At 35.8% G+C, this 27,455-nt stretch overlaps 3 protein-coding genes and 1 long non-coding RNA gene across 5 annotated transcripts; 2 read left to right on the top strand and 2 right to left on the bottom strand.

Annotated features, from left to right (window-relative positions):
- Positions 1-1,479: 1,479 nt before the first annotated feature.
- Positions 1,480-14,638, bottom strand: LOC125192347 (mitogen-activated protein kinase kinase kinase NPK1-like). Its single transcript, XM_048089888.1, has 19 exons — positions 14,509-14,638; positions 6,284-6,682; positions 6,139-6,177; positions 5,957-6,022; positions 5,764-5,874; positions 5,467-5,547; positions 5,311-5,388; positions 5,141-5,223; positions 4,759-4,840; positions 4,568-4,668; positions 4,370-4,409; positions 4,142-4,192; positions 3,999-4,048; positions 3,681-3,906; positions 3,332-3,562; positions 2,843-3,156; positions 2,691-2,758; positions 1,963-2,065; positions 1,480-1,625 (listed from the first exon to the last, which is right to left on the bottom strand). Exons 1-18 carry the CDS (start codon positions 14,542-14,544, stop codon positions 1,965-1,967), a joined length of 2,157 nt encoding a protein of 718 aa, XP_047945845.1. The 5' UTR covers positions 14,545-14,638; the 3' UTR covers positions 1,480-1,625; positions 1,963-1,964.
- A 5,160-nt stretch (positions 14,639-19,798) lies between these two features.
- Positions 19,799-22,813, top strand: LOC125191950 (peroxisomal adenine nucleotide carrier 1-like). The gene is made up of 6 exons (XM_048089389.1): positions 19,799-19,945; positions 20,078-20,221; positions 21,287-21,518; positions 21,820-21,966; positions 22,058-22,218; positions 22,368-22,813. The coding sequence occupies exons 2-6, from the start codon at positions 20,091-20,093 to the stop codon at positions 22,642-22,644; spliced, it is 948 nt and encodes a 315-aa protein (XP_047945346.1). The 5' UTR covers positions 19,799-19,945; positions 20,078-20,090; the 3' UTR covers positions 22,645-22,813.
- A 425-nt stretch (positions 22,814-23,238) lies between these two features.
- Positions 23,239-26,691, bottom strand: LOC125191951. Of its 2 annotated transcripts, none has more exons than XR_007171280.1 (3): positions 26,633-26,691; positions 23,775-23,945; positions 23,239-23,692 (listed from the first exon to the last, which is right to left on the bottom strand). It is a non-coding gene; the product is annotated as an uncharacterized LOC125191951 (long non-coding RNA). The 2 variants fall into 2 exon arrangements; XR_007171279.1 differs by lacking the exon at positions 26,633-26,691 and adding an exon at positions 24,341-24,444.
- LOC125191948 (glucose-1-phosphate adenylyltransferase large subunit 3, chloroplastic/amyloplastic) lies at positions 23,440-27,352 on the top strand. The gene is made up of 15 exons (XM_048089385.1): positions 23,440-23,661; positions 23,809-23,922; positions 24,059-24,232; positions 24,353-24,445; positions 24,596-24,679; positions 24,806-24,861; positions 25,273-25,366; positions 25,447-25,559; positions 25,644-25,716; positions 25,828-25,908; positions 26,026-26,112; positions 26,216-26,320; positions 26,698-26,804; positions 26,887-26,947; positions 27,026-27,352. Exons 1-15 carry the CDS (start codon positions 23,440-23,442, stop codon positions 27,125-27,127), a joined length of 1,566 nt encoding a protein of 521 aa, XP_047945342.1. The 3' UTR covers positions 27,128-27,352.
- Positions 27,353-27,455: the final 103 nt, after the last annotated feature.

The raw sequence follows: 27,455 nt of genomic DNA, 5'->3' as shown, positions 1-27,455 counted from the left end.
TCTTCCAAGTTCCAACTATATTTCGATTATTAATATTATATATAACTGTAGGGTCTCGGTGGCGCACACCCGAACTCCACATTAGTATGATATTGTCCGCTTTGGGCAAAGCCCTCACGGTTTTGTCTCTCGGGGTACTCTCCAAAAGGCCTCATACTAATGGAGTAGGGGTAGCCCATTTATACACTTGCAAGTCTTGTCCATTCTCCGATGTGGGATATGGTTTGCTCTCTTTCAATCCTCCCCCCAAACCAAGACCACATGTGTGCCTCATGTTACAGGTCCACCGGTCACCACAGGTCTTGGTCGAGCTCACGCAGAGACATCGGAGAACTTGCAAGCGCAACCACCGAACCCCGAGCCACACAGGCCCAGCCCTGAACCAGGGCTCTGATACCACTGTAGGGTCTCGGTGGCGCACACCCGAACTCCACATTAGTATGATATTGTCCGCTTTGGACAAAGCCCTCACGGTTTTGTTCTTGGGGTACTCCCCAAAAGGCCTCATACTAATGGAGTAGGGGTAGCCCATTTATACACTTGCAAGTCTTGTCCATTCTCCGATGTGGGATATGGTTTGCTCCCTTTCAATAACGGCAGCCATAACAATGAGTATTACACCCTTGATCATAAATACTGATTGCTGTTGAAGAATAGGCTAAGTTTGACAGTTTAAATGGTAGGGCTTCAAAGTGGTACCAATATTTGGTCCAAATAATAATCCAAACACATTGAGTTTTTTTTTTCTATAATATAAATAATAATGTATAAAACATCCAAACACATTGAGTTGAAGAAAGACCGTTGCAAGATTATATCCTATTTCGACACTGACCTTCTAACATCAATAAATCCCACTATATTCAAATCAAACTAAGGAGATCAAATTAAAATTTTGGCATTTCCGAAAATATAAGCTAGTAGAAACATGTACTGGAGTCTCAAGTATCGGGTACACCCGATATAATCTTTTCACTTATTGTGTAATTTGTGTTCAAAGACCATATAATCTTCTTTATTTATTTGGACTATTTATGCTTTTTAGGATGGAGTCATTTAAATCAAAGATACAATCAAGATAGCAATATTATTATGGATGATGATATAACATTGAGAGGATAATGAAATACTAAAGGATGAAAAAAAAAAAAACTGGAGGTAATCTAATTGGCAATCCACATTTGTGCATTGGGATGACTACGATAGAGTAACAATTTAAGTAAGTGAACCCCTATTTAAAAAAAAACAAATGGCGGGGCTAGGTACCAGCCAAACTCGGAGGCGGGGTACCCGACTCGGGTATCAGGACTACCCAATGGTGCTGCGGGACCGGTACCAGGACAACATTTCCATGTCAAACTGGTGTGGGAACCCGTTTTTCCAAGCCTTGAGCCAAACCCATATATCATACGTAGTACTTAGTAATGTAGTATATATACAGGGCAAAAGGAAAAATACCTTGAAAAAACATCAAAAAGATTCAAGCCAAACCCAAATATCATATATATATTGGACAGTGATGAAGTACAACAATGGCATTCACTCATTTGTAAAAAAAAATAAACATGAATAATCACAAACTCACACGTGCGTCGTACAAATCTTTCTTCTGTAATTCTTGTTGTCTGCAACAAGATAAAGAAAACACCTCAAGCTTGAAGGAGGGAGAAGGATAATCACATGTTATTTCTTATATATGCTGAGACAGATGAACCAAAAGTGGTCGATCTAGTTCGCACATGACAGGGAGTATGGTGATAGTTTAAATTTCACCATAAAGTAGTGTGCCTTAACTTTGATATCTTTATTACTCAGAGACATAGTTATCTCTCGTAAGACATTTTCAAACTCATGCCAAAATAATTCTCAGGAAGACAAGAAGCCATTTTCTCAACATCTCCCCAATTGCATACATGCTTGAAAGGAGAGAAGATAGAAACTCTTGACTATCGAAAAACTTACATTTATTTCCCGGGAGATGCATACTTTAACCGATCTTTTTGTCGGTTCATAATTCGATCCTTTGGAGATGATGTCTTGGCTGTGCCTGCTTGACGCATGAGTTCTGAAAGTATAGCAATGGAGAATGTGTCAGTGGCATAGTCAATGAGGTAAAATACAAGAAACGGCATATAAAACACGAGCAAAATGATTAGTACTGGAACTACTTTTGGGTTGACTTTTAATATCAAGCTATAAGAGAAATTTCTGAACTTCGAAAGTTTACTTATGTACGCATTAATAGTGTTTTAAGAGTCCACTGAAACCAACTAGTATAGCTAACAAAGAGAGCATGGTGATTGTAAGCGACTTAATCATAGAATGACAGGTAATCTGAATTCACAGTCGAATTCCACCTGAAGATTGTATATGCATTGGGCACAGAACGAAGTAACTGTGATCAGTTTGAACTGTAAACAATATTTTTTGGCATTAAAAACTTGCTTCTTTAAATGTACTTCGGTTGCCTTCTTGCAGCACCTAATATATATCTTCTTAGCACACCAATTTTTAATAAGAAAAGCATGCTGAAGAAGACACACGTATAAAATTCAAAAAAGTAAAATCTTAAGGAAAATGCATTTCTCATTCTGAAAGATTACTTCCCAACGCAACACGAAGATATTGACTGACACGTGAGAAGAGGTGCATTGCAGTTCAAATTACACCGGAAACTAAATGCAACTTGCCTCTGGTTCTTTCAAGCTCTTCAACAAGTTCTTCTTTCCATTTCTTTTGTATATCACTGAATCTAGAGCTACACATTACATTTTTTCTTAGTATCAAAATTGTTAAGAGAAAAAGAAATATGGAAATAGTAATGCAAAAGAACATTACATACCTTGGAGTAAGTGGTTCCGGTTGATAATCAATGGGCAGCTCTTTGGCGCCCTGAGAATTTCTAAAGTTTTCATCACCAATATTTGATGCACGTCTGGAGAAATTCCGTGGACTCAGGCTGTACTCAACATCAAGGGCGGTAGAAAATCTCCTACTTGCTACCTTGTTAGGCGACCTACTTTTAGAAGGTAGATTGCAGATACTTGAAACATTTTCCTTGTTGCTTATACCACCAACAGGACTTGGAGGTCCAGCAACATTCAAGGAATTGTAGAACGCAAAAAGAGGTGTTTTCAGCTTATTCAGCTCCAAAGCCTACATATACAGTAGAAATTCAAATAAGAAATGAAGTTCTCTAGATTTTGGTGTACATGAGTTATGCAGGATGATGCCAAAATTCAAACTAGGCAAATTGGACAGTCTGTGACACTCAGATCCATATTTTCTTGGAGGAGCTGAGATGTAGAGTACAATTTCATCAGTAAACTACCTTTTCATCCAGGAAGGCTCTGATCTTTGCTTCAGTTAAAATGTTGTCATCTTCAGACTCAGATTGCCTCGGAAATGTAAAGCCACAGTCCACCTCAACAGAACCTAAAGATCTGTTACCAGGCTCAACAATTTGACTAGGAAGAATCTCCACTCCACTTTTGGTCAATTCAGGACTTTCATCAAACTTGCAGGCCCAATCATCATTGGGTTCACACATTGGATTAAAACTCTGAACAAAGAAGACCAGGCAGAACGTCAATTTTGCATCATTCATGGATGACTACATCAACTAGCACATTTAGCATAATAGATGGAATTCAAGATGATCTTATTGTCAACTCCTTAACCTGATTACAATCACTAGAAAGGAGACTATGTCTGAATTTCGTGGATGTGCCAAATTCAAGATCATCGTTGTCATCAATTCGACACATATCATCATCCTCAAAATTGACAGGTTGCCACAAGGATCCCCCTGTGTACTGCTCAGAGTTGACGGTTGAGCAACAGGCACCATCCAAATCACCTACGTCCTTCAGGCCATTGCATGACCTCCTAGCCTCTAGGTTCATTCTGCAGCATGAATACATCCCCAATTTTTATAGTTAAATGATAAAGAATAAAAAAGATACACCAGGACTCTCCTGAACCGAAAGAATACTCACGACTTCTTAATTTCAACTCCAAGTGCTGCCATCCGTTTTCCGGAAGTTTCCTGTTGATCCAGAATCCCAGATGCTTAGTTTATTATATAGGATACACCAAAACAGTGAAGAACATATGTACCAAGAGACAATCATTTTCTAACCATATGTGAAGAGCAGGCAAGATGGGAGTCTTCTCCAGTTACAAATGGATGCTGCAGATTGCAAGTGAAGGACAGTGTCATATTAACAATCACAAGATCTCAATTCAACTATGCAATGGAAAATATGAAGTTGCACTAAAGCATGAAAAAATGTCATGTGTTTTCCAGGCGTATGGCTCATGCTGAAAGCATAGATAAATACATCAGGACTCAAATTTGTGATCCTACCTTCAACAATTCTGATGCAGTCGCCCTCAGGTCTGGCTCCCTGCAAATATTTATGAAACCAGATTTGAATAGTCAAGTAAAAGAAAACAACATAGAATATAAGAACCCCACAATCAGTTTGATTTTTCTTCGATGCCCAATTAACTACTGCCAGGAAAATGAAAATAGGATAGCAACACAAGTATGCACCAGACATACTTTTGTAAACATTTTAACAAGAAGTCTTTTGCCTCAGGGGAAAGATGATCTGGTATTGGTGGATGAGATTTAGTAGTCCCTACATAAAAGAGAGCAGCAACCTGAAATGGTCGCAACATAAGAACCCAGAATAAACGAAATAGTGAGGTGAAATTTAATAGCTTAATGTTTTGTATTAAACAAATAGACACCTCCTGATACTGCTGGCTCCAAGGAGCCTTTCCTGTGGCCATTTCAATAACTGTGCATCCAACACTCCATATATCTGCTGAGCTGCAAGATTTTATCCAGAGAGAAGATCTTAGCTTGACTTCAAGTGGTAAAATTACAAAATCTACATGGCCAAAGATAAAAATAAAAGAAATAAAAAAAAGAAATGATGTTTCTTGGGTGAGAAGGTTTTCTAAGAACAAAGTAACATACTTTGCACAAGAAGTTCTTTTGATACAATATCTGCGGGGGAGAAATAGGAATTCAACAGGTAGCTTCACTCCAGTGTTCAATTCAAATTATAGTTCACTAATGAGTAAAAAATAAATTATTAAGAACAACAAAGCTATGATTTCTACTCACTAGCTGTGACCACTCTGAACAATAACTTCAGGAGCCATCCAATATGGAGTACCCTTCATTGATTTGGCATTAGTCATTGTAGCCTGCAGTCACAATAATTGCGGTTCGGATACAGCTTCTAGTAACATGAAATAAAAGAGACTCTTCGTTTTATAAAACAGAAAGAATACCAATGCTTCAACTTTCTTGGATGCTCCAAAATCGGCAAGTTTAATGCATCCCTTGTTGTCAACAAGAATATTTGCTCCCTGATAAGAGTAGAATTGCTAAAATTAGGAGTCCAGGTTTTTCAAAAAGATATGCTTATGAAATATTAGGAAAATTACCTTGATATCCCTGTGCATAATCTTATTGTTGTGCAGGTACTCTAGTCCTAACAACAATTGTTTTGTGTACATTCTGATAACCTGAATGTGCAACGAAAGTAGAGGTTAAAATGCTGTGGACAAAAAGGACAATATGAATTCAACATATTATAGCTTGATGCATAAACTTTAAGAAGTTGACAGCATAAAAAATTAATATGACTGATTCAAGAACTCTAATACAGGTATTAAAGGAGAAAATCAACAAAAATCTCAGTCCTTTCAAGGTATGATAGGAAGAGATACATTATCACTTACAGATTCCGGGAAAGACCCAAATTTTCCCAAGAGAGACGAAATGGATCCACCAGGCACAAACTCCAGTAATATATTAAGTGAATCCTCCTCTCTAGCAGTTCCCAAATATCTCTGAGAAATAAAAAAATGCACTTAGATCAAATGTTGAGCTGCACCCAGTGATCAATCAAAATGCAGAAGACTGTCGGCTCACCACAATGTTTGGATGTGAGAGATTTTTCAATAGATTGACTTCTTTTTCAAGTTCACCTATATATTCCTGATAAAAAATCAGTGGCCAATGATCCATCAAATTCCATCTTCCAATCGAATTAGAGTCAATTGAAATACAAAAAAAAGAGTGGAAGGTCAAGTAAAATCAGTTCAAAACATTACTTGTGCTTTCTTTGAAGCGCTATTTGCAGCTATTGAAACCTGCACTCGCGAAGATAAAACGAGCATAAGAAACACCAATCGAAACATTAAATCCAAGTAAAAAAACAAGCAATCACGAAAATGTGAAGGTGTGGGCGGAATCAACCTCTTTCACCGCAAGAAGCTCCCCTGAATCGAGGTTCATTCCCATGTGAACCCTCCCAAAGGCACCGCAGCCTATCAATTCCCCCTTCCTCCACCGGATCAGTGGCTGCACATCGACCTCCTTCCTCTTCTTCGATTCTTCCTCTTTCATATATTTTGGAGTCAGCATCTTACTGTCTCTTCCCCGAGCTATCGGCGGCTCATCCTCCGTTGATCCTTCCATCGGCGGCAGTTGCCCCTCCTCTGGTCTGGCGTTTCTCCGCGGCGGCGTCGCAATTGGCGGCAGCGCGTGAACCGGAGGCTTAGCGAAAATACCGATTCGAGATTTCCGGATGCTAGACCCCAATTTCTCGACAATTCCTCCAAATCCGGTCGATTCTTCGCCGGGAGGTTTGAAAACCAGAGATCGGCGAACAGAGCCGATGAATTCCTGCATCGCCGGAGTGATATGGATTGAAGACAGAGAGAAGGTATGTAGTGAGAGGAAAAGATTAGGGCTTGTTTATGAATTCTACTTCATTTCAGTGAAGAAAGTGAAGACAGGGGGAGGGAAGGACAAGGTTTGAAAAATAAAATAATGGAAGAAAATAATACGACTTGGACCCCGATAACTTTAGTTATTCTCTTGTTGACCCGTATACTTTTGAAATTACCCGACCGACGAAGGAGCCGTTATGATATGATCAACGTAATTTTGGATCTATGATTACTATATTCTTCATGGGCTTTCCCCATTGTCTACCGTATCATGTCAAGCCCAATTATCTTAGTAAGTTTATACTATTAGTTTCCGTTTTTAATTATTTTCGAGAATGTCACCGTCAGTGTATTAATGTAATTTTGGGTGCAGTTGGCACTAGTGTCACATTAGTTTTATTTTCTGCTATGCTTAATTTGTGTTATTTTTATATACTTTTCTCGTCTTTCTTTTAATAGATTCTCCTACGTTTGAAATTCCTACTCTTCCCTCATAAGTGAATAGTATTCAACTCTAAAAATAAAAATTTCATTTTTCTATTTCTCCCCTTTCTTTTACTTTATTTTATTCAATTAATTAATAAAATAAAACTACATACTAAAATTTTACGTCGGAATAAAATTTATGTCGGAATAAAAGTGCTCCACTTAAAGTGGAACGGATGGACGGAGTATTTTACTTAGAATATGACTTCTTAATGTGAATGCCCAATGATTGGAAAGTAGTTTCTAATAAAAGTTTATACCGTTATTACTAGTACGATATTTAGTCGTCAAGAAAGATTGTTATTAATAGAAGTTATGACGGTATCATTGTTGATTTCTTGATTTTGTCGATTATTTTAACATCGAAATTGTTTCTCTCTCCAACTAATGTATGTATTTCTAGTTACTCTACCTAATGCTACAATATCTTTCGATAACATCAATATCAAATACTTCCTCCGTCCCCCAAAATTTGTTCTATTTTATCATTTTCGTTCGTTCCACAAAATTTGTTCCATTTGAATTTTACCAAAAATATACATTAACTACACACATTCATTTAATACAAAATCAAATAATTATGAATTGTTGTTTGAACCTTTAATATTAAATTTCTATCTTCGCCTCGTGATTAAAATATACTCCTATACATCTTCCTATAAGAAGAACATCTTTTTTTAGTACACCAACTATCCTAAATGAGCAAATTTGGTCTATAACATTTCATAATATCTTTTGAGGTACATCAACTATAAGTTAATATCAATTTAACTACTTTTTGACTATTTCTAATATTTTCATGACCAAAGTACCCTTAAGGCCGTGAGGGCAATTCAATCTATTTATCCTCTCATTTTTATTAAAGTATATAATTTAGGATAATTGATGTACCAAAAAAGATGTCCCTTCTAATTCTAATTTCAAAATAAAATATTTTAATGATATCAATATTCTATTACTATTAATTATTTACGTTTAGTTTTACTTATTAATAATATTTTAAATCATTGTATTATATTTAATATTAATAGTGAAATAACGTGGGTATAAATATATGTAAACATTATATTTATACAATATTTGTATATAAAAGTAGTTCAATTTATTAGATGGAATATTAATTTTTCTAAAGCTATACATAGAAGAATATGTTATTTTTAAGTGCAATGCAAAATTGACAAATAAAAATAAATTAAAATTTATTAACATACACAAAATCTTAAATAATTCAAAGAGCTAAGTTTTATTTTATCTACTCTTATGCAGTAATTGTAGTCTAAAAAAATTAGTTGAAATTATCAATAATCAATTTAATAAAAAAGTCTTATGTAGTAATTGTAGTCTAAAAAAATTAGTTGAAATTATCAATAATCAATTTAATAAAAAAGACAATGGCATTCCTTAGTTGAATAAATGATTAGTTTAAATCTATGATTGTTTAATTAAATAAAAAATTAATAGTTGCTATCAATTGTTTAGTATCAAAATGTCACGTTTTAATATTATCATTAGACCATTTACAACAACATCATGAAAATTGTTCATAGTTCTCATATCTATTCCCTTAACTATTCGTGAATCATATTTTTTCTACTTTATTAATTTTTTATTTCAATGTTGTATATATTATGATTAACTTAAATTTTCAGTTTAATAAAATTATGAGACTCATTAAAATATAATATTTATCTTAATTTTATCTAAATAATTGAGAATGTAACCATATAAAAGTATTAACTAGCACTAGAAAGTAATCTCATAATATTCAAATAAGGTATGAGATATATTAATAATAATAGTATAAGAAACTATTAAACATAATCCCAAATAAATTAGAAAAAAGAAGAAAGTGGATGAATAAAGAAAGAAAAATAAATTACTCCATCCGTCCCCCAAAATTCGTCACCATTTTATCCGGCTCGGGTTTTAAGAAATGTAACAAAAAGTGGGTTGAAAAAGTTAGTGACATGTGGGTCCTACTTTTACATATTAGTTTTAAAATAAAATGTGAGTGAGACTGAGTTAGTGGAATGTGGGGTCCATTATCAAAAATTGTAAAAGTGAAAGGTGACAAATTTTTAGGGACGGACGAAAAAGAAAATAGGTGACAAATTTTCAGGGACGGAGGGAGTACATACTTTAATGAAAATGAGAAGATAAATAAGTTGAATTTCCCTTCATGGCCTTAAGGGTATTTTGGTCATGACAATATTGAAAGTAGCAAAAAAGTAGTAAAATTGATATTAACTTATAGTTGATGGACCTCAAAAGATATTACGAAACGTTACGGACTAAATTTGCTCATTTGGAATAGTTGGTGTACAAAAAAATACTCCCTCCGTCCCTCATTAAGAGTCATACTTTTCCATTTCGGTTCGTCCCCAATTAAGAGTCACACTTCATTTTTATCATAAATAGTAAGTAGGTCTCACATTCCACTAACTCAATTCACTCACATTTTATTATTAAACCAATATAAAAAAATGGGTCTCACATTCCACTAACTTTTTCAACCAACTTTTCTTTATATTTCTTAAAACCCATGTCCGGTCAAAGAGTGACTCCTAATAGGGGACGGAGGGAGGATGTTCCCTCTATACTATTTGTATAAAATTCGCATTGCTGACTATCTGGCGCTATCGGAAGATTACCTCAAATATGAATGATCGTTTCCCTGATGCAACTTCTGAAGAGATCAACTGGTAAGTTATTTACTGCTTGGTGGACTAGCTGGATTTAAACTTCTGACTCCACTTCTTATCTCTTGATTTTGAGGAGTGATGCAACCTGCATTATTTGCCGAGAGGAGATGACTACTGCAAAGAAACTTCTATGTGGGCATCTCTTTCTGTCCACTGCCTCAGGTCATGGTTAGAAAGACAAAATACATGCCCTACATGCAGTTGTACCACCTGAACATGGGAAACGAGGTCTGGTGGTCAACAACAAGGTATAATGTTTTGTGTCTGTGTGGTTAAGCTCCTATTATCTCTCGTTAGAGCAATAGAGCCTCATCTGTTTTAAGCCCTCAGCATTTGTTTAGACTTTTCTGCATTTCCTCAGTGTTTTCAATTCAGGATCAATGAAGCTTACTGGTGATGAATCTTAGAATATATGGTACCATCTTTTGGTTATTCATGTAATGAACCTTTACAAACACTTACTAACTTTTCAGTGGGTACAGGAACTAGCGCTACTGCTACATCATCTCTAGGCTCTGTCAGTGCTGGTGAGCCAAATGGTAATATCAGTCAGCATCAGGCTAGACTCCAAGCTACTGCATCTATGTATCACAAGTCTTTTGTATATCCTTCTCCAAGTACTCTAGCATGGTATGCATTGTTCTACTGTTTACCAATCATTACATTTCTTCCATACTTCTTAGTATTAGCTTTTTATTCACACTGTTGCTTCGTAGTAAAAACTGTGAGGCATGGAAATTCATGTTTTTTTTTTTTTCTGAATGTTAGACTACTAGAATTCATTGATTTCGTGTTTTGGGCTATTATAAAGTCATAGACCATACATTGCGCTATAGTTTGAGTGACACATTGCTTTTGGAATGTCACTTGTACCACTTATGAGGAGGAATCATATTGATTGCGTGGGTAGTCTTGCCTGCAAAGATGCAAGTGTTCTCTAACAGGCAAAAAAAGAAAATGGTAAATAGTTAGCATTTATTAACTCCTCTATTGCAGGTCGTCTGGACATACCTTACCTACTCAACTATTTGGACCTTTCGGCCCCAATATGACAGCTAATGATAGTGCATCAGCCTCTCAACAGGATATGCAAGTAAAATTAGTTGAGCGCCAGATTGAGGTATACATGACATTATTTTCCTCTCAAATACAATGTTTACTTCCTTTGTGGAGGGCTTGAACAATAACATAATTGAGATAAATTGCTTCAAGCCACCATTTTTTTATGATTTAAGTTATTGCTTCAATGATTTCCAAGGTCAAGGATTCTTGCAAAGATCTTGTGTCATGATTAAAACATTTTAGTTACCACTGCAAATATAGTTGTCGCTAGTGAAATCTCAAAACTTGAAAGCATCTATCGGAGTGCGAGGGTGACTAGAGATCACAGGCCTTAAAATTCATCTCTCGATCACTATATCGCTGTTTTATGCTCCTAGTCAATATATATTTACTGGTCATTTATGATGTGTGTGAAGTATAATGGACTCTAATTGTGTTTGGGCTTTGATTAAATTCGGCTGGGCTGATTTAATTCATAGGCCCAAGGGATTATTGGTGACCCATATTGGTTTTGGCCCAATAACTTAGAGGGATACTCCGATGGCTGCCACGTGGCTATCTCACAAGGATCGTGGATGCTGGCCGTTGGATTCAGGTTTGTGTTTGTTATGAGTCTTGAGACTCATCACATTCTGGATTATTCGTTCCAAATCTCTCTCTCTCTCTCTCTCTCTCTCTCTTGTGAGCTGCTCCTGCTTCTCTCTTCTCTCTCTCTAGATTCCGGCGCCGTTCGCCGGTTATCTACTCCGATCTTCTGTTTCCACCTTGGATTCTCGGTTCTAGAGAGACTCCTCGGTTAGATTCTGTGTGAAGTGAGTGCTTGAGCGTTCCTTCTCAGACTCCTCGGTTAGATTTTGTCCAACTTCTTTGTTGGATTCTTGTGAGGTTGGAGGTTCTTTGAGACTTCGTGTGTTGCGTAGCAGTGGTTGGAGGTTGCTGTGAGATCCTTGCAACAGAGATAGTCTATGTGTTGTAGCAGTTGGAGTATCCCTAGGGTTAGGGTTTGGTTACTCCACGGTGCTCCCTTGAGACTTGTTGGTGAAGATTGAGGAGGTCCTTGGCCCTGTGAAGTCATGTGTGTGCGACCTGAGCCATATCCTAAATCTTCTGAACTTTTGTTGCTATTTCAGATTAGATCCGCAAGGGTCACTTTCTTGTGTTACTGACTTGTGTATTTCAAGTGTGCAGGGTTCCCTAATCAGTAAGAGCTTGGATTTCAGATTCGGTCAAGGATCTGATGTTAGCTAGGGTTTCTAATTTGGGTTCTGACTTGTAATAGAAGCTCAGTCAGTTTTCTTGTAATCTTGTAATAGATTGTCTTGTACTTGGCTTGTAACTTCTGAGATTAGCCATCTCAGAGATCATCTAATAAAAGAGGTCCCGGTAATTAGTGAATCCCGAGTGATCTGATCCCTACAGTGGTATCAGAGCCACGGGGGGATCACTTGGGCGCGCCGGGTCGCAAAATATAAGGAGGTGGGCTCGTCAGAGTAAGGCTCAGCCTCCGGTACAGGCTCTGAGGTAAGACGCATTCTCCTTAACGAAGGGTTTCCGCTCTGGTAAATTGGCTGAATCCCTAAAACCTTTTACAGCTTTCTAGTTTTAGGGGTGGGCAGTTGTTGCTAGTATTTGCCACTGGCCGTGGCTTAGGTTTTTTGTTCTCCTATTTGTCTTGCATGTTCTAGTTGCTCTTTACAGCTTTCTCGCTTTCGTTGCTGTTTTCTCTGAGTGTTTCTTTAATCTCAAAGTGTGTATCTCAGAGCTTGACTCTGTGTTCCTGAATGAATTGCCTATCCACTCTGTGCCTTAACCGTCTTGAGTGACCCCCTGCGCCCCCATACATTGGGTGATTGTGAACTGGGAAATCCTCTTGCCGGGGTACACGTGACAGATAGGGAGGAACTCCTTCTGGACTTGATTCTTGAGTCTGAGATCACTTTGAGGTGTCTCCTGTGCGTGTGCGTCTTTGCTATATAAGTGCTTCTGTGTTTCTTGCATGAGAAACCCCTGCATATCTGTTTTAAGTGGTTTCTTTGACTGTTGTGTGTTTAAGACCACTCTCTGTGAAAGCAGGGTTGCTTGTTGTGCTCTCTAGGTTGCTGGTACTTTTGTGTGTGTTAAAATCTTTCTCAAAATGTCCCAGCATTGTCCCCTTTAATGGGAAAAATGATTTTGTGATTTGGAAACAGAAAATGAACTGTGTTTTAATTAAGCAAAAAGTTTCAAATCTGTTGAGGGCAATGTCCCTGATTCTGAGCCTGAAGATAAGGCTGCTGAAATGAATGAATTAGCTAGGTCTACTATATTACTCAACCTTTCTGATTCTGTGATTAGAAAGGTTGGTACCATTGAGTCTGCCTCTGAGCTATGGAAAAGCTAGATACTCTGTACACTGAAACCTCAATGTCATCAAGAATGTATTTGCTGGAAAAGCTCTTTAAGTTTAAACTTGATCTTTCAAAGGACATTGAGGATAACATTGATATCTTTCAAAAACTTGTTCAAGACATTAAAAGGTCTGGTGACAAAACCATTTATGAGTATACTAGCATTGCCCTAATGAATGCTATCCCTGATTCTTACAATGATGTTAAAGCTGCCATTAAGTATGGTAGGGATTCTGCCCCCCTTGATTTAATCATTAGTTCTTTAAAATCCAAAGAAATTGAGCTTAAGGAAAATCAAGCTTTTAAAACTGCTCAGTCAAAGGCTTTAAATGTTAGGGGCAGATCTAAAAATAGAGGGGGTAATGAGGACATTAACTCTAATAGGAATGATAAAAAGAAGAGCAAGAGTAGGTCCAGGTCTAAGAGCAGGAATCCTAAGGCTAATAGAAAATGTTTTAACTGTGGCGAGGTTGGTCACTATAAGAAGGAGTGCCATAATCCTAAAAAGCAGAAAAATAATAATCAACTGGATTCCATGGCTAACCTGGCTAAGGATAGTGATTCTGAAGGTGTTTGCTTCATGACTCATGATAATCTTTCTGTTAACTCTACTCTTGGCTGTTCTTTTTCCATCAATGACTGGCTAATTGATTCTGGATGCACCTATCATATCTCCCCTTTCAAAAAAGTGTTCTCTGATTTCAAACCTGTGGAAAATACCTTTGTTTCTATGGCAAATGACAAAAAGTGTCAGATTCTTGGCATTGGGATGTGTTTGAAGTTCAGTAATGGCTATGTGCTTAATTTGAAAAATGTGAGATATGTGTCTGATTTATGTTACAACCTGCTCTCATGTACATGTTTAGAACAAGAAGGTTTTGAGGGTAAGTGGGGGCAGGGTGTTATGAAAATCTGCAAGGGTGCTATGTGTTTATTTAAAGCTGAGAAGAAGTGTAACCTCTATGTGTGTTCTGCTCAATCTGTGGCCTGTGTGGGTAATCTTGCTAATGTGGTTAGGGTTGATAAGGCCATGTTGTGGCATAATAGATTTGGTCATATGAGTGAAAAGGGTTGATAGGGTATGAATTCCTGAGATCGTCGGGTTTGAAAACCAGAGATCGGCGAACAGAGCCGATGAATTCCTGCATCGCCGGAGAGATATGGATTGAAGACAGAGAGAAGGTATGTAGTGAGAGGAAAAGATTAGGGCTTATTTATGAATTCTACTTCATTTCAGTGAAGAAAGTGAAGACAGGGGGAGGGAAGGACAAGGTTTGAAAAATAAAATAATGGAAGAAAATAATACGACTTCGACCCCGATAATTTTAGTTATTCTCTTGTTGACCCGTATACTTTTGAAATTATTCAACCGACGAAGGAGCCGTTATGATATGAAGATCAACTTAATTTTGGATCTATGATTATATTCTCTTGACTATATTCTTTATGGGCTTTCCCCATTGTCTACCGTATCATTTCAAGCCCAATTATCTAAGTAAGTATATTAGTTTCCTTTTTTAAGTATTTTCAAGAATGTCACCATCAATGTTTTCAATGTAGTTATCGGTTCAATATTTAATATTGTATAACCGGTTAGCATTGGCGGAGTGAATTCATAACGGCAGACGGCGGTACCCCAAATTTTTTTTTACTACTGTTATATTATACTCCCTCCGTCCCAATAAATATGCAACATTTGATTTCCGGCACAAGATTTTATGCAATAGTGTTTTGTGAGTTAATAAAGAGAGAATAAAGTAAGAGAGAAGAAAAAGTAGAGAGAGTGTTGTTTCCATTTTAGGAAACGTTTCATTTTTATTGGGACAACCTAAAAAGGAAAACGTTTCATTTCTAATGGGACAGAGGGAGTGTATAGTAATGGAGTGCGTTAGTGTGCTAACTAATTTACAATAATGATTAATAACTTTCAATTTTGTGTATTAAAATTATCAATACAAAGACATAATTACATCAATATAACATGTAAATTTTAAATATCAACACATCATAAATTTATGTCGTTGTGTTGATATTTTTAACATACAAAATTGATATTAGTTACTCCCTCTGTCTCCGATTAAGAGTCATATTTTTCCATATCGGTCCGTCCCCAATTAAGAGTCACACTTCATTTTTACCATAAATAGTAAGTAAGTCTCACATTCCACTAACTCAATTCACTCACATTTTATTATAAAACTAATATAAAAAAATGTGTCTCATATTCCACTAACTTTTTCAACCAACTTTTCTTTACATTTCTTAAAACTCGCGCTCGGTCAAAGTGTGACTCTTAATCGGAGACGGAGGGAGTAATAGTTAGTACTATAAATTAGTTAGTATTTGATCACACAACATATAATTTTATTAATAATATATTATACAAAAATTTCCAAGTGATAGCTACAAATATTGAAGGAAGAATCATCTAATGAAATAAAGCCTCTCTTCTTTTGACAAAGAAAGTGTACTTAAACTTGCAACTTTTTATCCTTTCGATTTTCAAGCATTGATTTGAGGTCTCTTGATTGTCAACTTAGTATATTCATGGAGGATATGAGAAGAGATAGCGGCTTTCAGAATTTGCAAGATCTTAGTTCTCTTTCAATGAAACTTGTTGAAACAAAGAGGGATTGGCTTACCCATTTGTCTTTTTGCTTATCAAGTTAATTTTGATTCTTCTGGTTGCTAAAGTGTAGAGAGAGTATTTTCTGGAATGACGTTTGTGAACAATAAGTTGCGAAATAGAATTGGTGATCAACCTTTAAATGATTGTGGTGACTTTCATTGAGAAAGAAATGTTTCTACAAGTCTTTGATGATGATATAGTCCAGGAAATGAGTCATAGAAAAATATATTATATTATGTATAATTTTTGGTTTATTTTTATTTAAAATACACGAGTTCAAAATTGAATAATATTTCAAATATTATTTTACCACCCTTTTCTATTTCTTTTAGTGTTATATAATTATTTATCATATGACTCATACCCCAAATAACAAATTCTGGATCCGGCACTGATTAGATCAGTGAACGAACCAAAATAATGTAGTACTATACTTAAAAAATAAACGCATCGTATATAGAGTAACAATTAACTAATCTAGACCGCATGTTTTTCAAATCTTATAGACTCAATTCCTCTTCGTGGCATATGCATTTTTCTTAAAAATGGTAGGAGTAGGACGATGGCATGTTGTCATTTTTACAATATCTCAAAACATTAATTTCTCATAATTCACTCATTTTAAATTATTTTTCACCAATATATCTAACTAAAAGATAATTTTACGAGGATTGATGAAATCCTAATGGCACGTGTTCTCATAGAGAAATTGTGACGTTGATTGTGTTCTATGATATATTGATTTTTATATAATTGAATTTATATTATTCCTTTGGTCTTATTTTAGGAGTCATGATTTTTTATATTAGTCCGTCACATATCAGGAGTCTCAGTAAGAATTACTATGAACAGTAATAGGTTTATTCCAATAACTTCATTTCACTCAAACTTTTTACTACATAGGAAATGAGATTTATATTTTATTATTTGTTTGTACTAACTCTCTTTGATATTTCTTAAAACTCATGCGAATTTTATCTATGATTCCTAAAGTGGAACGAAAAAAATAATATATATAGTGATTTGAATTTCTATTATATATATTGATTGAGTTTGTAATATACACTCCACTTAGTTTAATAATACTCCCTCCGTCCCCCATTAATAGTCACACTTTTCCATTTCGGTTCATCCCCAATTAAAAGTTACACTTCATTTTTACCATAAATAGTAAGTAGGTCTCACATTCCACTAACTCAATTCACTCACATTTTATTATAAAACCAATATAAAAAAATGGGTCCCACATTCCACTAACTTTTTCAACCAACTTTTCTTTACATTTCTTAAAACCCGTGTCCGGTCAAAGAGTGACCCTTAATAAGGGACGGAGGGAGTATATACGATGCATAAGCTATGCAAATAAAGCTATGACTAATTATCTCATGATTATCCATCTTTGATTAAGTTATGGGATTGAATCTATTGAACCAAGCACACTACAAATTTAATCTTGAGATACAATCTTGCAAACCGAACACTCCCTAAATATTCATCCATGTCGCATCAATTGCATATATAAAAGTTGTGTAATGATAAAACCATATAGTATCTGCATGCTCTGACTTGTACAATTATGATAATGGCATGCCGCACGTTATTCACTTCAGACCATCGCTTAGGATAATCATTCTGTATCTTATTTTTGTAATTCGCTTTAATTATTTACTATGATTTGTGTATGTCTCTAATATCAGGGCACTTATCGTTTTTTTTTTTGTGTGTAAACTTAAAAGCAATCAATTAAATCACATTTATTTCAATTTTGTGCAATTTTGCCATCCGATACATGCACCTCGTTTTTCTTCTGTGAACTTAAAAGTAATCAACTAAATCACAAACTTTCCAATTTTATTCAATTTTCCCCATTCGATCTGTCTTTTTCCGGTGAATTTAGCAAAATGCGAATTTAAGCCTAATATGAACTGACATGCGAACCCCATAAAGAAAGATGTTAGTTTATTTTACTTTTTATAATATATAGAATAATTAGAAAAATGTGCACGAGAATCTTTATTTTACATGCTTCCACATTCTAATAAAGTATTTATAATAATTACTAGAAAAGCATTTAAATTAGGAAAGAAATCATTTGATTACCTCTCTGACTACCCGGCGGCCTACGACGAAATTTACATTCCATACAAATTCTTATGCAAAATACTAACATACAAATTTAAAGTAATAAAAAAAAAAACTCTATGTCTCTATCCTTAATAATTTGTAGTCAATCTTTACCGTCTATATTTGGAGATTTAATATATTCAAACAGCCACATAAAAAGCATTCATTCTCTGTGAAAATCAATCATGGCTATTTATTTAATTAAGACACAATGCAAATTTAATTTCTAGAGAAAAGTATATGTGTGCGGATATACACTAATGGAAAAATATAGTTTCAAGTCAAAACACATAATATTAAAATCATAGTTGGCATTTCTTTCAAAAAAGACACATTAAATATGAACAAAATTTTCACTTTATCTTAGAAAAATAACATCAAATATAAACAAATTTTAGTGAAACGAATTTTAACAATTTTGGTTGGGTGCTTTTGAATACAGGAAGATCCCCTATTATATGGTGTTTTGAGTGTAGGGGCTTTTAGTGGCCAGCTCCATAATGATATTACTCCCTCCGTCCCGCTTAAGATGATACGTTTTCCTTTTTAGTTTGTCCCAACTAAGATGACACATTTCCTTTTTTGGTAACTTTCTCTCTCCAATTAATACACTCAACCATTTTTTCTCACTCCTATTAAAATATCCATCTTTCTTTATCTCTCTACTTTAATACTTACATCCACCTTCTCTCTCTCCAATTAAACACTTTAACCAATAACTCTTAAAACCCCGTGCCGGCTAAGCAATGTGTCATCTTAGCGGGACGGAGGGAGTACATACTAGTACTATTATATAAAGGCAAAACACACGTAGGTCCTTGTACTTTATCATTTATTTCAATAGGTCCTTATAAAAAAATTTATTTGAGCAAGTTTCTGTATTTTTATATTTGATATATTATAATCCTTATTTAACGGAATTATTAATTGTTCTGTTATGAAATAAGACATCATATATTAATTATTTAAATATATTTCACGTAATATCTTAATTGAAAAAAAAACATAAAGATAAAGCATGAAATTTTATAAAGAAATCCAAATAGCAATTTTTCAAATTTATATCACTGAAACCTACTCTTGAAACCAAATAATTAGTAATATTCAAACTTCAATTAACCTGCGCTTAAATCAATCTTCTTCATTGAGTTTCAGCCCTTGTAATCAAACAAAAATTTTCCTCCTCTCTGCGTATTAAAGACAAGCAGGAGCAAGAACTTTCATTAAATATTGGGAACAAGAACTATGACTGCTATTAAGAATTTATTGAAAGGAGGTTCAAGTGTAGGGTAGGTGTAATATGTTTAATTATCTAATTTTTTCTTAATACGTGCGGATTTGGTTAAATAAGATATGACGTGGAGTTTATTTAAATAATAATTGATGAAGTGAAAATATTTAACAGTAAAGTTAACTGATTGAATAAAATCTGTTAAAAATAATTTATTGATATAAAATTTAGAAGTATAAGGACCAATTAAAATGAAAATATTGTATAAGGACATGTTAAAATAAATAATCAAAGTAGAAGAATATATGGAGTGTTTTACCGTACTTAAATTAAGTGAAAGTATACGGTATCCATAGTTATCCCAACGTTTATCACAAGACGGTAGATGGTTTAATGAATTTGATCCCACTCTATTAAAATACTGGCAATAGGCAATAAATAGCCCATACTCTGCTTCCCAAATCCCAATACGATTACCAGACAGCTCAGCTCTGACCGCGATCACCACCTCTCTCCGTCTCGGCCGGCGAATTTATCCATCGCCGCCGTTCTCGGAACTCTCGAGGTTTGTTTTTCACCTCTATACATGTTTATTACTTGTTAGGCGGAACAGCTGATCTGAATTTTCCCTACTCTTATTTTCTACTCATTTAATTCCTTCATTTTTGCTGCTTGTTGCGTGTGGATAACTCTAAAGGTTGGCGCTTGATATGGAGTCGTTAGTGGAGGCGACGTCGGGTGCGGTTGGTGCGCTGGTTAGCACCACCATCTTGTATCCGCTCGACACCTGCAAAACTAGGTATCAAGCTGAGAATCGAGCTCATCAACATCAGAGATACAGGTTGCTGATATTTTCTTTTTTTGAACTTTGATCTGGTGTTTTTCGATGTTTAGTTTGTTTTTGTTTTTAACTTTTTTCTAAGTGGGCGATCATGCTGTGAATTATTTGCAGTAGCTATTTTGTTTTAGGTTTTAAAAGCAGTATCGAATTCGTTTGATCTTATGCTGGACCTTTGGTTGACTGTGAGTTCAATCGTAGTAAAAATAATGTATCCAGAGATTAGAATGGTTTGGAGGAAAAATAGATGCAAGACTTATCGGTATGCAGAGTATATATTGAAATCTTAGAAATTAAGATCGGTTCTTGTTGTGTCCGCCAGTGTCATTATCTTGATAGAAGAAAATGATGTGTGTGTGTGACAGAAAATGCATATTCAGAGTAATTTATTCTCAATCAATTGTGCTTGAGGATGAAAGGGATACCGAAACAACAAGATAAAACTGGTAAGATAAGATATTAAAATCACAAACTCTGGTTACTTTACAAATATTTTGTTAATTGGTAGTATATGATTAGACTACTAAGTTGCTATCACATGCCTACAACCAATGCTAAAATATATACTCTAGCAATTTACCAAAGCCAGTGAAGTGGTTATAAAGGAAGTTTTAATGTTAGTATTAGTTTTACAAATGCTTTCTCTGTGCTGACCAGCAACAGATGGCAACAAGTGCATGCAATAGCTTCTGATGAAAGTGTGCTTTGTCTCCTTAGTCTTGGTGTCTTCTACCACATCATTTTCTTGAGATTGACACATGCATGGACATACATATATGTAACACTCACAAGCACAGAGCTCAGTTATCCCTTGGAGATGCATTGCTGTCTTATATTGTTACACTAATGTTAGACATGTCCTATTGGGATGTCTATCTATTGCTTGCAGATTTGCATCTTTTATTGTGTGGTCTAATTCTAAACATACCTTTTGCCCATCTTTAAAATCTTGTATCTTTGGCTTGTCCATTGTCTGGCTGAGCAGTATGATGTAGTAGTGACTAGTTACATAATACATATAGTGTCAGTTCTAAAAGGGCAATATGATTGGTTTTCCTGTGATAACAGGAATATTTCAGATGTTTTGTGGGAAGCAATATCCCAAGGTCAAGTACTGTCTTTGTACCAGGGCCTGGGCACGAAGAACCTGCAGTCCTTCATTTCACAGTTTATCTACTTCTATGGGTATAGCTTTTTTAAGAGGCTGTACTTGAGAGAAAGCAAATCTAAATCCATAGGAACTGCTGCTAACTTATTAATTGCTGCTGCTGCTGGTGCATGCACAGTCATAGCGACACAGGCACGTCTCAGCTTCATTGATATTCAGATTTTATATAGTGTTGGCACTAACGGATTTCTGTAATGATGTTTTGTTACATTAACAGTAGGGTATATATTGTAAATGTATGCTATAAAATTGATGGTGTATTAAGTTTGCACTGAAGTTTAATGTAATGCAATGCTTAGAAGCTTACTTTAATGGGTGTTGCTTCTTCAAACTCTTGTATGAACATGCTTGTTGAGGATCAATATGTTCTTATGTTAGCAGCACCTGTCTGAATCCTGCAGTCTATCCCAACATCCTAATATTAGTTTTACAGCCTCTTGATACAGCATCTTCAAGAATGCAAACAAGTGATTTTGGAAAATCAAAAGGCTTGTGGAAATCTCTCTCAGAGGGCACTTTCAGCGATGCATTTGACGGTCTGGGAATTTCCCTTCTACTTACTGCAAATCCATCCATACAGGTACCTCTTTTCTTTCTCTTCAAACTGTGGCTTTGTAAATATTTGTTAGACAGGCCAAACAGATTCTTATACTAATTGCAATGCCATGCAGTATACAGTATTTGATCAGTTAAAAAATAGGCTTCTAAAGAGTAGTGTGAATAAACAAACGGATGAGGTGTCATCTCCAGAAGCTATTTCTGCTTTCTCTGCTTTTGCTTACGGTGCAGTCTCGAAATGTATTGCTACCTGTTTAACTTATCCAGCTATAAGGTGAATCTCTGTCTTCATTCCTTCTCTTCAGAAACACTTTTTACCCTCCTCCTTGGGGCTTGCAATCATGAACGTTATTGCGTAGATTGTTTTAGTTTGTTATCCTACTGCTTCTGTAGAAACATAGAGCTCATCTGGATAATGCACAGGTGTAAAGTGGTGATCCAGTCAGCAAAATCAGATGAGAGTGAAGATGGTAAGCCCAAATCACGACCCCGTAAATCTATAACTGGAACACTTTGTTCAATCTGGGAAAGAGAAGGGATACTCGGCTTCTTCAAAGGGCTGCAGGCACAAATGCTGAAAACAGTCCTGAGCTCAGCACTGCTTTTGATGATAAAGGAGAAAGTTACGAAGACCACATGGGTCCTAATGATCGCACTAAGGAGGTTTATGTTGACGAGACCCAACCTAAAGAGTTCTTGAAGAAATCTTGTTGAATCAGTGAAATGTTTGTTCACCTTGATAAGTACAATAAATATGAAAAAAAAAATGAGACTTTTAAGGATTATAATATAGCAAAATATTGTTTCAGTGTAACAGATTGAAAATGTCCAAATTCTCAACTTTGATTGATTTTATTTTGTTGTATCAACATGACAGAATCGATTTGAATAAGATTTAAGGAAAGTTCTTATCTGATGGTGTGAGATTTGCGAGAATATCCTTAGCAGAAGAATATACCCGTCTTCTTTATTGAAGAAATTAAACTGGAGTATATTCTATATACCATATTGTTCAATATAAAATCAAATTATAAAGACATTAGGATATCCTTCTTATTTATTGAAGAAACTAAACTGGAGTATATTCTATATACCATTATACCCTAGTGATGTTCTTTCTTCTGATCGACCAATATCCCCCTCAACCTCAAACGTGCAAACGTGCAGTTTGTAGATTAAATTAAACCTCAATTTATTAATAACTCACAGGCTTAGAGAAATAAATAAACGAAACAATCGAGAATATTTGTACTAGTTATAAGTAAACTATACATACAATTAATACGAACACAACTAAATTAAAGAAAACTTGCAATTTGATTTGGCATGATTCACATGAATACAAAAGAAAAATTGGTGGACGCAGTTGAATATGGATAGCGTGGCTCACTGCATCAATGGCATGCAATCCATGTACCCAAATCACACACACTCACAGAAGACTCTATTCTTTCTTCATATATACATGAAAAACTGCAGAAACTAGCCTATTAAAATGGCAGTCACTGCCGACGGCCGCGTCGCCCTGTCTGCCACAGGGCAGCTGCACCGCCCCACGAGATCTTACACTCAAAGCGGGAGGCTAGTGAAGTTCAGCAGTGGAGAGTTCATGGGGCAGAAGCTCAAGTTTACTCCAGTTCAGCAGAGGAAGAATGGCAATGGTATTAGAAGCCATGTCTGCAATTCACTCACAGCTGACTTGGCAGGTGAGGCCAAGGTGAGATTCTTGGTTTCAATGCAAGATGAAACTGTGGACCAAAAATCCTTTTTCTCATCCTTTCTGTATAAATGCCAGCATTCAAGAAATACATGATTACAGAGAATAAATACCCTGATTTTGATGCCACAATTGATGCTTATACAGTTGAGGGACCTGGAGGTGGAGAAGAGGGATGCGAGGACTGTTGTCGCCATTATTCTCGGAGGAGGAGCAGGCACCCGTTTGTTCCCACTCACAAAGCGCCGTGCCAAGCCAGCTGTGAGTACACCATTCCGCAGCATCTATAGTCAAATACATACCAGTAGTTATGAAATATAATGCATATTTTCAAAACAAGCCACTCTCACAGTCATGTTATAACATAGATGGCTTCTGCTGCTCGATGACAATTTAGGTTCCAATGGGAGGAGCATATAGGCTAATCGATGTGCCAATGAGTAACTGCATCAACAGTGGGGTCAACAAAGTATATATTCTCACTCAGTTCAACTCAGCATCACTCAACAGGCATCTCGCAAGAGCTTACAACTTTGGAAGCGGTGTCTCGTTTGGAGATGGCTTTGTTGAGGTAAATGTCTCCACACTTTTTTACACAGGGAAACATGATCACATGCGAAAGAGATGTTTCAGATGAAGAACCACACATGATTTAGTCGAATATGATACTGATGAGTACTTGGTAAGTCAGGTATTAGCTGCCACTCAAACTCCCGGTCAGGCAGGTAAAAATTGGTTTCAAGGCACTGCAGATGCTGTGCGGCAATTCCACTGGCTTTTTGAGGTACGATGATTCTGCTTCGTAACAATATGTATATAGTAGTAGCATTTCTTCAGATGCAAAGACATCAACTCCATGTAAAGGATAGAAACATATTCATGAGCCTGCAAATGTATGGTATTTATATGAAGATTCGTGTTCCATGCACCACAGGATCCAAGAAGTAAAGACATTGAAGATGTTCTCATTCTATCTGGCGATCACTTGTACAGGATGGACTACATGGACTTTGTTCAGGTAGCTACCGGCTACAACATAAAGATTTAGTGCAAAATGACTGCAGTTCAACTCAAATCTTCTCAAAAACAAATGAAGTCTATTTATTCACAGCATTAACATTGCATAAGATTTTGTTTTCTGCAGTCTCACCGCCAAAGTGGGGCAGATATTACTTTATCATCTTTACCTATAGACGAAAGGTATATCACTTTTTTGCAGCTTAATAGTACTACTTATTAATAGTTTTCAAGAAAAATAAGTAGTTGCTATACACTATATTGCTGCTAGTAAGCAGCTATTCTATAATTGATTTCCTTAGCCAAGCATCCCTGTGATTTTAGCATTTATATTTGTGCAAAAGAATTTGATCAAGTATAAGTATGATGCATTGCACTAGTAGGTTCTCTGCAACTCGGTGTAGGAAAATTTAGAGAATAATAAGAGAAACGATAACATAAACAGAAATAAGTCCACATTTAGATTTTGAAAGTAAAAAACAAGAAGGGAAGTAATTAGATCTGAAGAAAGCAAAATCCATAACTGCCAGCTTTGGTGTTTCCTTCTACACAAACACATATATATTCTATAAGATTCATCTCTTTCCATGATAGCCGCGCCTCAGATTTTGGTTTGATGAAGATTGACGATAAAGGAAGGGTCCTTTCATTCAGTGAAAAACCAAGGGGGAATGAGTTGAAGGCAATGGTAATTGTGGATATAAATACTTATTCCTGTCAACAGTTTTCTAAATTATGGAGGGAAGCAATTACAGTGGTATATTTCAGGCAGTAGACACAACAGTTCTTGGACTCTCTCAAGAAGAGGCAGAGAAGAAGCCTTATATAGCTTCAATGGGAGTTTATGTCTTCAAGAAGGATATACTTCTCAATCTTTTAAGGTAAGTATAAAACCACTCGAATACAAATATCTGTGTTATCAAATATGTGAAGACTTAGCATTATCAGTTGTTTTGTTTCTTGAGATGGCGTTTCCCAACTGCGAACGATTTTGGATCAGAAATAATCCCTGCATCAGCTAGAGAATTCCATATTCAGGTCTTCTAAAGAATTCTCAACTTAGACAGCAATAATTTCTTCAATAATACAATTCCATACATGTTTTTGAATCTAAGTTGCACGTTGTTGAACTGTGAAAACTTTATGCAGGCTTATCTATTTAACGACTACTGGGAAGATATCGGGACAATACGTTCCTTTTTTGAAGCAAATCTAGCCCTTACAGAACATGTAAGGTTTCTGTAGTGCAAAGGTCTACTCTTTTAAGATGTCATCATCACTTAAGCTCTCTTTACTTTTGTAAATTAACAATGATGTTTTTTCTCTTGCATTGCTTTGTCATTTCAGCCACCAAGATTCAGCTTCTATGATGCTACAAAGCCAATCTACACATCTAGAAGAAACTTACCACCATCAAAGATAGATGACAGCAAGGTCACCACACTTTTTGCATGACCTAGAATCTTAAAATTGCATATCACATCACTTTCAAAAGCCACCGTCTTAACATCTTCAGGAAGCTTTTTTTTTTTTGCAGATTATTGACTCTATAGTTTCGCATGGTAGTTTCTTGACCAGTTGCTTAGTCGAGCACAGTGTTATTGGTATTCGTTCACGCATAAACTCAAAGGCTCACCTAAAGGTTAGATTTGCCAGAAGTGCTATGCTTCTGAATTTTCAACACTTTACAGAATAGTCTCCTCATCATCAACCCAGAACAGAAATCCAGCAATACACTAAATGAATTTCTTAAAGTACAATTCATCCTAGTCCTTGGATCTGGTTCAATCCTACAACTGAAGCTCTTGATAATATCTGGTTTTCGCCAATACTTACCCATAGGCAACACCAATAAACAGCAATGTATAGTAGTTAGTAGGCCAGCCAGCCTTCCCAAAATTAACCTCAAAGAATAAAAACATGAAGCAGGGAAAAAAGTTGATTGCATATGTACCTGTTTCAGATTTTGGTTATTTTTTCCACATATAAAGTGTTTTCTAAGCTTTAAGGTTATTGCAGGATACGGTGATGCTGGGAGCTGATTTCTATGAAACTGATTCAGAAATTGCCTCGGCCTTATCAAAGGGGAAAGTTCCTGTAGGAATTGGAGAGAATACAAGAATCAAGTACAGTATTTGTTATGACTAATGATTAAATCCTCATAAGTTCTTTCACACTATTTTCGTTCTCACATTTCTCCATTTGCAGAGAATGCATCATTGACAAGAATGCTAGAATTGGTAAAAATGTCGTCATTGAAAATTCAGATGTAAGTTTTTCTCGGATTACTTACCAGCAGCTACAGACGTTCTTTTTTAAGCACTCACTACATCTTGATGATTTGCAGGGTGTACAAGAGGCTGACAGAACTTCAGAAGGATTTTACATCCGATCAGGCGTTACTATAATATTGAAAAATGCAATAATCAAAGATGGAACGGTGATATAACAATTTTGGCTCCCTTCGGTCTGGGGTGAAAATCCAAAACATGAGAGAATCATGGACTTCTGTCACAAACGAAGAGTGCTGAAGCAATTATTTATCCTCACATTCTATCAGAGCTACATTTTCATTTTGTTTATTTGTTCCTATAATGTAGAATTCAAAATTCTACAATTGTTTCATAGTCACAATTAATTCTCATCATTATTACGTAAATTATACGGAGTACTACCTAATGAGTATTCGTGGATCTCTGAAGAAATATTCAGCATAGCAATAAATCCTTCAAAAAGTTGACAGAAACCTGGTTGGCTAGTTTTACATCTGTTTAAAT

Source organism: Salvia hispanica, chromosome 6, assembly GCF_023119035.1.
Source record: "Salvia hispanica cultivar TCC Black 2014 chromosome 6, UniMelb_Shisp_WGS_1.0, whole genome shotgun sequence".
In the NCBI taxonomy this organism is placed as follows: Eukaryota; Viridiplantae; Streptophyta; class Magnoliopsida; order Lamiales; family Lamiaceae; genus Salvia; species Salvia hispanica.
This window is presented reverse-complemented; position numbering and strand designations above follow the sequence as displayed.